General features: G+C 41.8%; 1 protein-coding gene across 1 annotated transcript in view; it reads left to right on the forward strand.

Annotated features, from left to right (window-relative positions):
• The window catches only part of SLC8A1 (solute carrier family 8 member A1), a 354,730-nt gene that overhangs the window by 300,619 nt on the left and 38,739 nt on the right, over window positions 1-15,372 (forward strand). The window contains exons 4-8 of the mRNA XM_066625244.1: window positions 5,667-5,687; window positions 7,885-7,902; window positions 8,366-8,380; window positions 9,659-9,727; window positions 13,248-13,378. Coding sequence (XP_066481341.1) covers window positions 5,667-5,687; window positions 7,885-7,902; window positions 8,366-8,380; window positions 9,659-9,727; window positions 13,248-13,378 — 254 coding nt within the window. The remainder of the gene's footprint in view (window positions 1-5,666; window positions 5,688-7,884; window positions 7,903-8,365; window positions 8,381-9,658; window positions 9,728-13,247; window positions 13,379-15,372) is intronic.

Genomic DNA, 15,372 nt, shown 5'->3' on the forward strand with positions numbered 1-15,372 from the left:
TTGCGCTTGAGGAATTTATCCAATTAATGTGACCATTATCCAGTCCTATCTAGATGATCGCTCGATCCATTTTTATATCAATTCATTTTGATTAGGTAATGGGAAGAGTAGTTCAGTATTGTGGTTGACTTGGATCTTTTCCATCTCAACTGGGGTGATTCACAATTTACAGATATGCTATCCAGCTCAAGCTGATTAAGGTGGACAGTAGCAGAATGATCTAAGGCACAGAATCTGGAAAAGTGTCATGAACCTCCATAAACCAAAAGGAAACTAATTTCGCTTCACGTAGTGAGAGGTTCATTTCCCAAGTTTCAAGGCCACATTCACCAAGTCTGGATTTTAATCCGATATTTCACCCTAGGTGGAGCATTGTCAAGGGACTAAAAAATAGAAATAAAAACTAAACTAAAGCCTGAGAAATGCTGAAATTAACTTAGGGTTAGGGATAGAATTCTACTGAACTTCTGGCAGGGATATATGTTTTAGTTTTCTGTCTACACTTGGAGCTTTAACATCTCTGCTCCTAGTTAGTTTCAGTATTTCTCAGGTGTTAGCTTAGTTTTTATTTCTATTTTTAGTCCCTTGACAATGCTTTACAGGTTATAGGTCAAAACATCAGGTCAAAATCTAGATTTGGTGAATATGGCCTTCAAACTCAGGGAAAGGAACCTCTCACTATGTGATAGTTCCAGCCACAGAAACCTTTGTTCCTAATTTAGCTTCCCTAAGTTTAACATAGGAAGAACAGGCATGCAGCTTGCCTGCTAGTACTGGCAGATCAAATGAGAAAGGAGATCAGAACAATTAAGATCTGTGTCCTACTTGTGGAAGGGTCTCAGCTGAGGAAGGAATGACGTAAAAGCAAAACCACATCAGAAAATAAGTGGTTATTTTATCATTGTCAGATATCTCTGCAAAGTAGGGAACTACTTAGGAGATGCTTAGGAGAAATGGGCACTCTACATTCCTAGCACAGAGTACAGTCAGAGAAAAATGAGGGAAGAGCTTGCAGAGAAAGGGGGCAGTTTCTCCCAGAGCATGCTTATTCCTTTCAAAGATGCATCTATGCATTTGGCTACTTTCCATAAGGTAGATGAGTAGAATTTGCATCCACATTGCACAGTCTTGACCCAGACTGTATTCTACTTGTCATCAGCAGCCAAATGCAATGAGGCAGTTGTCTGCTTTAGGCAGGTCAGGATTCTTCTGTGCCATCTTCATGCTTTTGCAGGAACAGCTTCCAGTGCTTCTAATGCTGCAGGAGTTCTTGAAGGTATATCCCTGAACACAGCAAGAGTTATATCCTTGCCTCATGCAAAGTCAGATCTTTGGTCCATTTAGCTCAATATTTCTCCTGTGACCAGCACTGGCTCTCCAGCGTTTTAGGCAGGATTGGTTTTTTTCCCAGCCCTATCTGAAGATTGTGAACTTGGCAACTTCTGTGTGCCAAGCAGATCCTTTTCCACTGAGCCACATCCCCTACCACCTTTAAGAAGGCCTTCACCACATTTGAAGGGATGTAAAGGAGCATTATGCAGTTAGCATCAGAAAATATGCATAGTAACCAGACAGTGTAATTGAGTACAGGTCTTATGTGCCACAATGTGAATTATTTAATATCTACTAAATGCAATATCCAAGTAACCCCCAGACAATGCCTACATTTTGTGAGTGAAATAGGAAGAAAAATTAGCAATTCACAAAACCTGTATAGCTTTAGCATGTACTCCCCAATCTCAGAAGCAACATAATATTTGGAATAGGTTTTTTTGCCCATTTCTTGACTTTTGAGAGTGGCTTTCCACTTTACAGATTTGGTGGACATACCATGTGAATGCTGGACATAGTCAAGGTGCCCTAAAATAGATGAGGGAGATATACAAGTTTGTTTCACTCCATATGCACAAGACTAGGAGCTGGAGGCAACTGCAATTTCTGCAGCCAGTGCTCGTGGATAAATAAATAAGCATATGTCTGCCAAACACATTCTGGGTTACACCACAAGTACATACTGCATATGCGACAGGTGCATGCACACTGCTCTCTGACATAGGAAGCAGCCCTTGTTAAGGACATGTAAAGAAATCTATTTGTCAAAGAATCACAGTATAGCTATATTTAAGGATCCAAACCACTGTCTTCTTGTTTAAAAATAACCTAGAGAAAAAACTCCAATTTGGTAAAGCTGGAGGTAAATTGAGAAAATGGAATTAAGAAACGTGACATGACCATGACCTCTGAGCTAGCATTTCATCAGAAGTGCAGTGAAATCAGTTTCATATGTATAGTTCTAGGTCATGAAAAAGTTTCTCAAAATCAGCTATGGATGTATTTTACAAGAAATCTCCTTTGTGTCTTCCTTAAAAAAAAAAAAATCCATACATGAAATGAACAGAAATTAAGTAGAATTGTCTTGTTTTTGCTAAGGAAAAAATTCACTGCATATGGCATTATAGTAAGTTGCAGCAGTAAGCTGGGTACATGTCCCGAAATAAAACAAGCTGGACCTGCAATTATAACAATTCAGCATTTCCAAGTTAAAAGGAACCAGTGTTGTGGAAAGTTCAGTAGGGTTGCTATGCTGCAGTGGTTCTCCAACTATAAAGTTGGTTTCCCTGGGAAACACACAAAGCTGCCTACTAGTATTGCCTGGGCTAGTTTAGCTGGCAGCATCTCTCAGCATCTCAGATAAGGGCCTTCCCAGCCATTTCTGGAGATAGGAGGGACTGAACCAGAGACTGTTTGCCTGCAAAGTAGATGCTGTACCACTGAGCTACAACTCCATCACCTGGGGATGAGGAAAGCTGCTTGTTAGTTCCTCTCTGATTCTTCTCTCGGCTGCATCTGGATTGGGCCATAGGTGCCCACTCTGCCCATCTTCGTTTCCATTCAGAGCAATGCAGAATGAATTATTGGCATTGGCAGGCAATCTGTGGCTCACCTAGCTCAACCTTCTTTTAAACAAAAAACACGTCCAGCCTCTACACATGACACTGAAGCTGCCTTTTGGCTTAATGGGAAAGTGGACCAGAAACCATTCTTTTACCTGTTCTTTTACTTGTAAGAATTAGCCATAGGTCCAGTTTGGCCCAGGAGAGATGCATGATAAGAGGAGGTTTCTCCACCTTCTGTTTTCTCATAAAAAGTCCAACCCCAAAGCAGCAACTTGCCCAGGAGTGGCAGTTAGCTGCAAAGATCACCCCTGCTTCCTGCATGACATATACCCCCAGGCAGACTCAGATTGCTTTTTGGAATAAAAGGACCTCTTTCATATTTAGCCCATCTTCTAAAGAGGATTTAATGACATATATAGCTTGGGCCTTACAGCTTTTTGTCACAGTTCCATAGACACAGATTCACACTAGTGTAAGAAGGTACATGCATTTTGTAACATGCAAATGGTCAGACAGGCACAGTACTTGTGTCTGAATGCCAGTTCCTCCTTTCAGCTGCAGACACATTTCAGCCCTGTTCAGAAGTTATTGCAGCCAGGTGCAGTGTACTTCAATGCCAACGTGATCCATAGCCATGATGCCCACTCTTCCAAAATACAGCATTTGTCTGAAGAGGCTAATGCTGTACCAGGTAAGAGTTTCTCTGGCCACCCAGTTCAATAACTTCTGAACAGGGAGACTATTAGGCTGAAAACAAGACACTTGTGTAAGAGAGTCTCAACTTACAGGTTGAGAAGGACATAGGGCTCTGTTGTTTTCAGAAAGGTGAATGTGGTTTGAAAGAGGAATCACCATACAAACCGCTTGTGCCTCTGGCCAAAGGAAGAATTTGTATGCCCTGGGAAGCAAAGCTCCTCCCAAACCACTTTCAGTGCTCTTAAAAGCTATCATTGTATCCAGCCCTGTGACACAACACACATCTTGATATGCAAGTGTGTATCTTCGTAAATCCAGAATGTGCAAAGCCCTTGAGTTGATTATAAGTGCTTATTAGAGCAACCAATTTCAGAAAGGTCTTTTTAAGAAAACATTTGCTTCTCTAGGGATGCCATAGAACCAATAAGAAAATTAACAACAACGTTTAGAATAGCATTAATATCCAAGACAGTAGCATAATCAGGTCAAAGCAAATAAAAAGGAGCAGCCACACAATAGATGTCACTTGTAGAAAATAAGCAATTTCATAGGTTCTATCACCCAAAGTCCACTGCAATAGGAGAATCTTTGCTATCTGCTCTAACACCAGGAGGGAAAAAGACAAGTGACACCATCACAACTCCGAAAGGGGGAAAGAAAATTCAAGAATCCAGGGGAAAACAGTGAAAGAGCCACATTGGTTAAGCTCATGCCTGATTTTCATGCATTGGAGGAAGTAGAGTCTGGCCTAAGAAGGCTTGTGTTGTGGTACTTAGATTCCAAGGTATCTCAAGGCTCTTCAGTTGTTTTATTTTAGAATGACTTCGCCATCATTACCAGGACCCTGCACCAGGACCAGTTGCTCCCTTGCCCTTCCTGACTGTCAAGCCTTCTACTACATATTCTTTGTGTGTGCTTTAGGGGTTTCCCAAGTTATTGCTTGCTGGAAGTTTTTAAAGAGTAATCTCGACCTCTTTACCAGGATCCTGCATCTACATTTCTTCCCTTGCCTCTTCAGCAGCGTCAGGGGCCATTCCTAAAGGTCCGCTCAAATTTGCAGATGGCTTATCTTCTTACACAAGTGGCTGCAAAGGGAAGAGGTGTTCTTAGCAGCTTTAGTTTTAATACAGATAGACTTCTGTATTAAGGACATAGCGTTGAATAGGTGGTTATAAATTATTTGCAACAGCAGCCCAATCCTATTGTGCACTTACGGCGGTGAATCTCGCAATCTGCCAGCTGCAGTTTTACAAACAGTGTGTCACCATCGTGCACTACAGAGCCACTGACACAAATGGCCAGGCGCTCCATAGGCACGCTAATGGCCCTTGGATGGGTGGGGGTGGGTCATGGTGGCAGCAGCACTCACCATGATCCCTTTCCTGACCTGGACCCATCCCCCAAGACTCCTTGAACTTACATCTAATAGCTGCCATCAGTCCAAGGAGACCCATTGGCAACCAAGCAGTCTACAATTTTTACTTACCTCTCCTGGGCCATCTGGTCGCCCATCTCACTACTGTATGCAGTGCAAACTCACAGTGCAGCTGCATTATACAAGATGGATAGAACTGGGGCATTTGTCTTTTGGAACTATCACGCAACAATGCATGAGAAAGAACCATGTAGCAACAGCCCTCCCATGTTATAATTTTAAATGTGCCAATGGCTTTCAGAAGTACAAAAAGAAAGCTAGGAGAGAAAAACCTTCACAGTCATATAGTGAAACATATTCTTTCCTCAGTCTCTGGCAGAACTTACTTGATTCGAAAGTAAGGTCCAATAATGAATGGGGGTGGGAATGAATTGTAAAGGTTTGTCTCTCACACCATCATATATATCATAAAAACAAGGCATTTAATATTTTTCTAGAGTGTCATAATCCTTTCCCATGAACCATGTCACGTTTCCATTATTTTTCATGCTCTCCTTGTAGTAACAGTATCCTGCAGCTTTACAGATCTACATTCTCTGGTCTCCTGGATCTAGGGTCTTTCTGTGGATGTTCCCTTTAATTTCATTGCTCATTGTCTTTTCTTCTTCTGTGTTTGTCCCTCTGTGTCTTCTCCACAGCCCTGTTGTTGAATGAGCTTGGTAAGAACCACATTTCTTGTATGCCTTTTCCATTTTTCCAGTCAATCAGTGTATTTTGTGTAAGATGATTGTTTGGTATTCTTATTTCATTTTATTTTGTTCTCAAAAGGTTATTTTCTGAAGGATAATTTAACTAACAGCCCAATCCTATTTGCCATTTACGACAGTGGATCTATTGATCTGCTGTCCTAAATGGTGCTGCAACAGCACAAACTTTGCTCTGCTGCTGGTGGAAATGGGCAGTGGCTTTGAGCATGTGCCAGAATTGCCCAGACACCCTGAGGCCCAAGTAAGGTGGTGGAGGGGAGGGGCAGGGAGGGGGTCGATCTCAGCAACCGAAGTGCACACTTGATCCTCTGCTCAGTTTCCTAAATCTTCCTTTCCCACCCCCTGAATTCTATGGTGGGTGAAAGTAGGATTGGGTTGTTAGTGAAAGTATATTATATCATGTTTGCACCTAAGTTTATTCTCTCTGTCTGCTGGCCTGGAGTTGACCTCTTGGATCTAAGTGTCTTTAGACCTGGGCCAGCCCATCCATGTAGCCAACTGAGAAGGTTGCCTCAGACAGCACATTGGCAAGGGGCACCCATCTCTATTGGCACACTCGCCCCACAGTTTCTTCTCCCTGTCCCTGGAATGAGGGATGGAGTGGAAGAGGAAATGTGAAGGAGAGGAGAGTAATGGGCATAGCTCTTTCACTCCATCCTCCTCTTTCCAATCCAGGGAGTAGGAAAAGTAGAGGCTAACCTACCACCTCATGAAGAGGTAGGGGGCAGCATGTGGCACACCACCTAAAACTCTGGGGCATCTTAGGCTGGCCCTGCTTCAGGCTGAAAACAAGGCGTCCAAGATTTGATGGGAAACCACAAGACAGTTATATGATAATTGGTTGAAACATCTAATCCAGGGAACTTTTGGATAGAAACCATGATTAATCAGTCAAGATTCACATCTTGACCAGTCTTGACTGATACATTGAGAAAGCATGGAGTTTTGTTTTAACTTGTTTTGTAGCATAAGTAGGTAAGTTATAGATAGGGATTCCACTTTAAACTTTTTTTTTCATAAAGCTATCTATAAAGCCATTTTTCATAAAGCCATTCATGCTGAATGAAACTAGTTACTGGATCTATTAAGAAGAAATATTTAACCCATTGCATAATTAGCTCCATAGGAAATGCTTACTAGCTTTCCTAAAATGAGAACTGTGAGAGATTCCAAGATGTTTGCCAGGAAAAGCATGCAACTGGATTCTTCTTTGAGGCAGGGGCTTTGGGGCAGAGAAATGGGGGACAGGGAATAGGTTTTCACCAGATCTCCCCAGTGGAATGGGGCAAAAAACAGGGACTGTACCATCCAATAGATGTATCATCACCTGCTTAGTATTGCTAGAAGCTACCAAGAGAGAAGAAGGGGCAAGGCAGTGTTCAGTGGCAGGCACGCAGTCTCTGCAACATCCAGCTCTGACCTTAACTGAACAGAGAATTAAGTACCCAATCCTATGAACCAGCTGCACTGCCAGTACTTGTGTTCCAGTGAAACAGCATGCTTTACGGCTGTCACTAAAGATGAACCACTATAGAGTGCATCTGGGCCCCAGGTAAAGCCCTGGAGCTGGTACTGGTGAGCAGAATGGGGAGGAGGGAAAGGCAGAGTTTGGGATGGGTAGGGGATGTTAAGGCATGGAAGGGGGCAACATGGCCAATATTCTGTCCCCCTTTCCAGGTCCACTCAGACTTGTTTCAGCAAAATTTGCTGGCACAGGTCCAAGTAGACCATTTTGGGAGTGGAGGCTTACCCTGAGCAAGGGAAAAAATGTTCCCTTACCTAGATGAGACCTCCAGGACTGACCCCCCTTCCCAAGATGCATTGCACGCTCCGGTGTTATGGCTGCATCGGGGGTGGATAGGATTGGGATGTGTTTCAATCATCCTGATTTTTAGACTTTCTACTTACTACATTTTTTACTTAGAAATATTAGATAATAAATATTTTTTCTTGCACAATTTCACACACACCACTCAAAATTGGCATTTTTTGTCAGCTCCATTTGGGTGTATGTCTTCCTAAGGAAACTCTTAATTCAGCTTTAAGGTAGAAGCTGGAATGCTAGAAATGACATTGCAATGCAGCACAACAGATATTAATTTACTTTTTCTCTCTTTCTCTCTCGCTCTCTATTTTGCTCTTCTTTTAGGTGACTTCACAATCACAGGTATGGATTTTTTATCATCTTTCTGCCTAAATTAATTCTCATTTGCTCCAAACGTATGTTTGTAGTGTTTCAGGTTCAATGGTTCCTATGCTGTTGCTTGTGCTACTTTTTAAACTTCATAATAAACTGGATCTGCCGCAAAATATTAGTATTATCATGTGTCATCCAGTCTTCTTGTAATATTTGGAAGGAAAGTTTAACATTAAATCTGTTGGGGATATTGATGGTCCTTTTCTGCTTAGGGGTAGAGGTTCTCACCCCCTAGGCCAGCCGTAGAGAAAAGCAAGGGCTAAAAAAAAATTTTGAAAAGCAGCTTCTGCAGTTCAAAAATGCTGAGCTATTTCACTGCCTTCATATAAAGCATTTACCATTGCCCAGTACAGATTGGACCTGTAGACATAAGTGAAGAAGAGGTCAGCATATATATCATTGCTAACAACTTGTTTTTGCTTTTATACTCAAGGAAAGCTCTTAAATGGTAAGATCTCTCTTTGCGCCCTTAAGACTAACATTAAAAACCACATACTAAGCAACTATTGTGGTCACCAAGTTTAATCATAGAAACATAGAATATTAAAGTTGGAAGGCACCTTGGAGGTCAGCTAGTACATCTAGTTTCACTCTCACTCTTAACATCACAATTGTTAGATAACAAGTTAATTCTAAAAAAATCCCAATAATTCACAAGTAATGATTGAAGCACATAGTACAGAGCTTGAAAGTGTGGATGATGACACTTTAATATTCTTTCACCTTCTTTAAGCAAACTCATTAGGCAGCTCTGCTGGTAACATGGCCACTGGCATAGCTATCAGGGAACATCATAGATCAGAATTATTCTTTAGGTTCAAAATATTTTTAAAAATTCCCTGTGCTTCCTCCATCCTCCTTACTTCCTTCTTCCACCCCAGCTGCCAGCAAAGCTCACTGTGTCTGATTGCAGGCTCTGAATGGCCATGCTTCCCTCTCTGTCTGGTTCAGCACCTCACTCAGCAGCTGTCTCCAGCCCAGAGACAATTCAACACAGAAGCAACCAGCCAGCCCATCACTCATGCAGAAAGGCAGCCTTTGGGTCTTAAAGCCCACCAACTATAAATACAGCTTCTCCAAGACTTCCACGGGCCTCCCTATGCCTTATAAAACATTAAAACGTCACTTCAGTTTCCACCAAGAAACCAGAAGTAGCGCTTTTTTTTTTTTTTTTTTTTTTGCTGTTATAAGTCATTCTGAGCCATGGGCAGATGCACACGTCCTCTGCCAAGCTCAGAAGACCCTGCGTGGGGGTGTGGCATCTCCCCATATCCACAGATGCATGTATCCACAGGGGTTCCAGAACAGAACCCCAGCGGATACAGTAAGATACAGAAGAGAATCCCCACGGATATGGGGGCACACCTTTGCCATTTTTATATAGAGACTTGAGCACCTGCCATTTTTATAAAAGGACTTGAGCATCTTCTGTGTCCATGGGTTGTCCTGGAACTAAACGGCTATGGATACTGAGGGTCCACTGTAGTTTCTATTGTTGTATTACAGACCTTATTCATAATTTTGTTCCTGAAAATGAGTATGGCAGGCCATGATTAGAAAACCTACTATCGGAATTTATAACCATAATAACCCCATGTGCAGTAGAAGTTGCAATTCACTAACAAGTTGGATTATCTCACATCTCACAGAATAACTACACCAACCATTAAAGCTGTCACTCAAACCAATCTATTGATCTTTGTTTTTTTGCCAATCATTTTGTTAGGCCATCCTGTCTTCAGGAAAGTTCATGCTAGAGACCATCCTTTTCCTTCCACTGTAATCAACATTCAAGGTATTCTGATTTGCTAGGATCGTAGGATAACAGATAATGTGCAACTAATATGTTTAGAGTTTTTTTTGGACTGGGGTTTGTTTTTCTATGAAAAATGATGTTATAAGTTAAACAACAAAGTGTTGTCTCTTAACTGCACCAAAAACTTGCTACCTGAGGCTACCACCTCACATTGTCCCATAGTAGGCCTGTCCCTGTCTGCTTCACTGAACCTGCTGGGACAGTCCAGTAGTCCTTCATTTACTGAAAGTCAATCACCAGTCATTTCCACATTTTGACCCATGGGGCAAAGGCAAGGTGCAGAATAGTTTGGCTTACAATATACATTACCATCAACTATCTTGTTCCTCAGGAATCATGAGGTGGTGAAAAATTAAAAATTGTAGTTGTTGTCATCTTAAATATCCTTCTAAGGCACAACTCCCAAACGGAGAACCAAAACCTCGGCAATACCTGCTCTATTTTTGCTTGGTCTTCTGCTGCTCTTTAGCTGGATATACACGTGTCCAGAGGGGTGCTGAGAAAGGAAACTCCTTTCTTTCTGCAGCTGTAGTCTCTGCAGCCACCTAGTGATGACTGCAGCCCTCCGTATTCAGCCTCATTGCATCTTTCTTGTCATAATCTCTCCCTAAAGTACTCAGCCCACATACTTCCAGAAAAACAAAAATCATGTTGTTTCCACCCACCCGCCCCACCATTACCATTGTCTTGGGTAGCATTCAAATTAACAAATTACTTCCCATTGTTTTTACACACCAACCAAGAAATCGGCACCTTCCACATTCACTTCTTCTTTCAAAGAACAATAGGGAAATGAGAGGGGAAAGGAAAAAGAAAATTCAAGAGGCTGGCTCTGTAAGAATTAAATTCCATTCTAGCAAGAGGAACTGTGCATTCTCAGCATGAAGATGCCAGATGTCCCTTTTAAAAAGTAGAGGGGAAACCTTTTTCATTTAGAGTTTCTTATTGCAAAACACCAGAGCCCCACATACAAGATGTTCCTTACAGCTACAGTTCAGAGGATCCCATAGAACAATCAACACAGTTCAAAAAAATTATCCCTGACTTTTGAAATTTAAATGTGGCGAACACAGGCCCATTTGTGATAGAAGCACTCACCATTTTACTTTAGAAATATCTTATAGTAAACTAAACTGTTAACATTTATATCCCTCTCTTCAACACGCACATTTTCAGGATAGCTAACAAAAAATGCAACTGTTTTTTTAAAAGCATAGCAAAACAATAAAATATAATTCAGACACCTGAAGAATTGATAGAGCAGCAGAGCTGTCATCACATAAAATCACAGTGACTAAAAGCAGTCAAAAGGCCTAGGAAAGATCTTTGCCTAGTGCACACTTTGATGATGCCTGCTTTGATTATCTGGTGTACCTCTCAAGAGAGAGCATCTCATAGACAGGAAGCCACAGTCAAAACAAACTTCTCCCCAACCCTTCAGTCCAGGCATCAGGATAAGTCAGAGAATGGCTTCTGGTGTGGATCTAAGTGCACAGGCAGACTGATGTGGAAATAGATGTTTCTTCACATGCACTGTGCTTGGTACACGAGTTAAATATGACATAACCCTGAATATGATCATAACATGCCTTGGATAGACATGGCTGCAATGTTACAGGTTGTTTGCCACAAGATGTGGAAATTACAGGAAATTCTGTTCTGGGCATAGAAGGCTAAATGCCATGCAAGCCCAGTAAAACAGGACTAGGAAGGCCCAATATTTTTGAAGGCCATTAGATGTATACCTCAGATGTTTTGAATTTACTCCTTTAAAAAAAAGTGTGCATGCAGCTAACACATGTTTGCAAACATGTGCACAGTATAGCTACCTTCATCAGGGACCTGAGAATGGCTGCAGCACTCTGTCAAATAAACTCAGTGGCAAACCTAGATTTGCTTCTGTGTGATATGGGACATTGTGACATAGGGCAATTATAGAGTTGTCAACACCCACACAAATTCAAATCATTACTCATGCAAATCGTACGATATTTAAGTAATCATTGAGTTACTTTGATAAACTGGAACTTAAGAATAAAAGAAATATTTGGTATAAGAACACCAATTAATGAAACTTCTTCACAATGCCAGTGAAGAAAAGATGTCCAGCTGGCAACGCCAGTGCGCAAGGCTGAGTGCAAAAGCCATCAGCTGACAAACCTTCTGCATAAACCAAGTACTGTACAAGGAGCCTGTAGTGTCTACAAGGCTGTCTTACACTGAGCCAGACACCATTGCTCTGTCCCACTCAGCATTGTCTAGCAGTGGCATTCCAGGGTTTCTTTTACAGCTGTACCTTGCGAAACCAAGGATTCAACCTGGGGCCTTCACCGTACAGAGCAGGCACTCTCCCACTGAACTACAGCTCCTTACAGTCAGCAGTTGAAACAAAGCATTCTTAAACCACTCTTGAGGGCTGTACTGGGGGGGCCACCATTCTTAGTATACATCTTTGTTGTTTTTGGAAGGAGCCAGATTAGACATAATAGTAGCTGTTTCAGATGTTTAAGCACAGGGCTGCCCCAGTCACTTAGGGAGCCCAGTTTAAACAACAAGAGGGTGTATGGCTGAGTAGTGCTGAACTCTCCCAGCCCCTATCACTTCCCTCCCAAGCACGTTCTTCTAGGCAAGGAAGGTGACTTCCATTGTCAGAGCTCAGCTATGGAGAAAAGGATGTGGAGGGAATGTAAGCTGTGGGCAGGTAGGGCTCAACCCCGTCCAGCCATGTGGTCATTTTGTTTTAAAAGTCGCATCCCCAATACCACATCATATGTGATAGAGTAAGGGCTGGGATAAACACACAGAGGTCTGCAACCACCGCGTGTCTTGTTGAGTCCTGAATGTAAAGTATGAGACAAAAGACACATGCAATAAATGTACACCCATCAAGGACTGTCACCTTAGTCACAGTTCCACATCGAGGTCTCTTTCACAGATTATCCAAAGCTGAGTAGTCCGTCAACAAAGCTATAGGCGATCTCAGCCGCCTGGAACGTGCACCTGTTTGTCACATTCACACTTTATTTTTTGGTTGTACATTCTAAAAACAAGTGTGTGAAAAGAGTCCTGGGTGTACACTCAGTGACAAACCTGGGCTGGTCTCATGTCACATATCGGAGTCCTGAAGTGAATACGTTTCTTGATTTTTCTGAGTTGGAAAGTTTGCAATAGTGAGTTTGCCAGAGTGTCGTCATGACATAGCTTAGTTTTAGCAAAGCTGGAGTGCAGATTGGATGCAATAATTCAAAACGTAGAGAAATAATGAGCCAGCAATCTCATCTGCAAATGCTTCCAGGCAACCATCTGAAGCAGCAACCCTCTCCACATTGGCACTTGCCCCTTGGTTAATGGCCTGTCCTTTTTCTGTAGCAGATGTCCACAGTTTTGCCATCACAGTGGGTCATGTTTGAATATAAATAGTAGATAGCAGCTCCATTGGACAGAAACTGTCTGCAGAAAAATGAAAGCCTGGCTCAAAACCTGCATGCTTCTTTTGCAGAAGAGAATGAAGAGAAGCACCCACTGACAAGCAAGGAGGAGGAAGAGCGTCGCATTGCAGAAATGGGGCGCCCCATCCTGGGGGAGCATGCAAAGCTAGAAGTGATTATTGAAGAGTCCTATGAATTCAAGGTACAGTATATGGACATCATGAGCCTTGGTTGCCACTAACCCTTACACCCCTTTTGTTCTCATCAAAAATTCTATGAACAGAGGTCACCATTATGTGTTATGTGTTCTCTGCACTAAACAAAAAATCCAAAATCTGTATCACAGTACAGTGGCCAAAATTCTGATGCAAAAAAAAGTTTATTGCTCAGTGTGCATAAATCATGCAAAAGGTGAAGATTTGCATTTTTTTTTTTACTGTTTTGCATCATTTTCCAAATGTCTGTTTATCATAAAGGGGACAAAGAACTATGCAGGATGCTCACACCCCACCCCAACCCCCTGGAAAGTTTAATGAGCAGCTCCTGAGGCTTCTGACCCTCAACAAGATGTTGGCTACAGGCTGGCCAAGCATATGGTCTGGTGGCACAGGATATTGTCACCTTTCTGAAGGTACACCGATCTAGGCCTGATCAGTACATGGTTAGGCAAACATCTGAAACCCTTCTGTAAGTTTCCTTGAGTTCCACAATGGAAGAAAGGATATTTCTTCCTTCTTTCTAAAGAATGGTTATTTAAATGTATTAAATAAACAACTTAATCCTGAAAGTAGTCAATGCAGCTTTACACTCCTTTCTGGTCTCCATCAGGCAGCTTCTTTCATTCATGAATTGAGAAAAACAATTTTTTTCTCAAACCAAACATAGACTTTCCTTTTTCTATGCCACTCAGCAGTAGGCAAGGATTCCTCCACACGTTCAACACTGCCTTGGCAAAAGCTGAACACAGAGACAACTAGGGGGGCATAGCCAGCAGGTGCATCAACATAGCAGTTTGGCTACATGTTGTCTGCTTCATTTAGTGAATACAGGAAGAGCAACTTCTGAAAGGTACCTCTGTATCTCCTAAATCAGTGATTCTCAGACATTTAGCACTGGGACTCTCTTTTTAGAATGAGAATCTGTCAGAACCCACCTGAAGTGATGTCATGACCGGAAACAGGAACAATCCTGCTTGATTTTTAACAATCCTCGGTTGCAATCCTACCCATACTTACCCAGGAGGAAATCCCTTTGACTATCATTGTTAAAAGAATATACATAGGAGCTTGTTAAAAGTACAGGTCTGTAACATTTCCCCAAATGCAATCACACCATGGTAGCGTCAAGTTTAATATATTAAAAATCAAATATTGAAATGAATGGGGATGCACCTGAAATTGTCTCACAACCCACAGTTTGAGAAACACTGTCCTAAATCAAAGACGACCAACTAGGAGCATATGGAGCTGCCTTATGCTGAGTGAGACCATTCAACCATCTAGTCTAGCATTGTTTACCTGGTAGTATTCTCCAAGGTTTCAGGCAGAAATCTTTCCAAGCACTGATACTTAGCATCCTATCATAAAAGATGCTGGGGATTTAGCCTGGGAGCTTCTGCATACAGAGCGTGTGCTTTGTCACTAATTTAGGATCCCTCCCTGCAGCCCAGGTGCCTGACTATACTTCAGAATAATTTCATCTGATCAAATGATTCTACCAACTAACCAGGGTGTAGTTAAAAAAAATCCTCACAGGTTCATTTTTAAGGAGCGATGATGTATTATGTATTAATACATCTAGAAGTATTTTGTACCTGCTTTACTGTATTTCCATCTGGACTGTATTCTGGGAAAGCAGTCTGTCTACTGCAAAGATCTTTCAAAGAACATTCACCAAAGCAGCGATCTCATATCCTCCAAACACTCTGCATCTACTCTGTGTCTGTGAATGCCTCATTGCTAGGTAAAGCCAGAGTGCCTATACTTTTAACCAGTGCTTTTTTTGTAAATAAAAAGGTGCAGGAACTCACAACTTGTTAATCTTTTATTTATTTATTTATTTTTAAACCATTTTTTATTGGAGAAATAAAATATTTTTTATGTGCTTCCCCCCTAAAGATGAACTTACCTCTGAGTAGACATGCATAGGATTGGGCTGTCAGTCTCCACATCCCCTTCCCCCAGCTACTTTTTCTAC

The sequence above is a fragment of the Tiliqua scincoides genome, chromosome 1 (genome assembly GCF_035046505.1).
Source record: "Tiliqua scincoides isolate rTilSci1 chromosome 1, rTilSci1.hap2, whole genome shotgun sequence".
NCBI lineage: Eukaryota > Metazoa > Chordata > Lepidosauria > Squamata > Scincidae > Tiliqua > Tiliqua scincoides.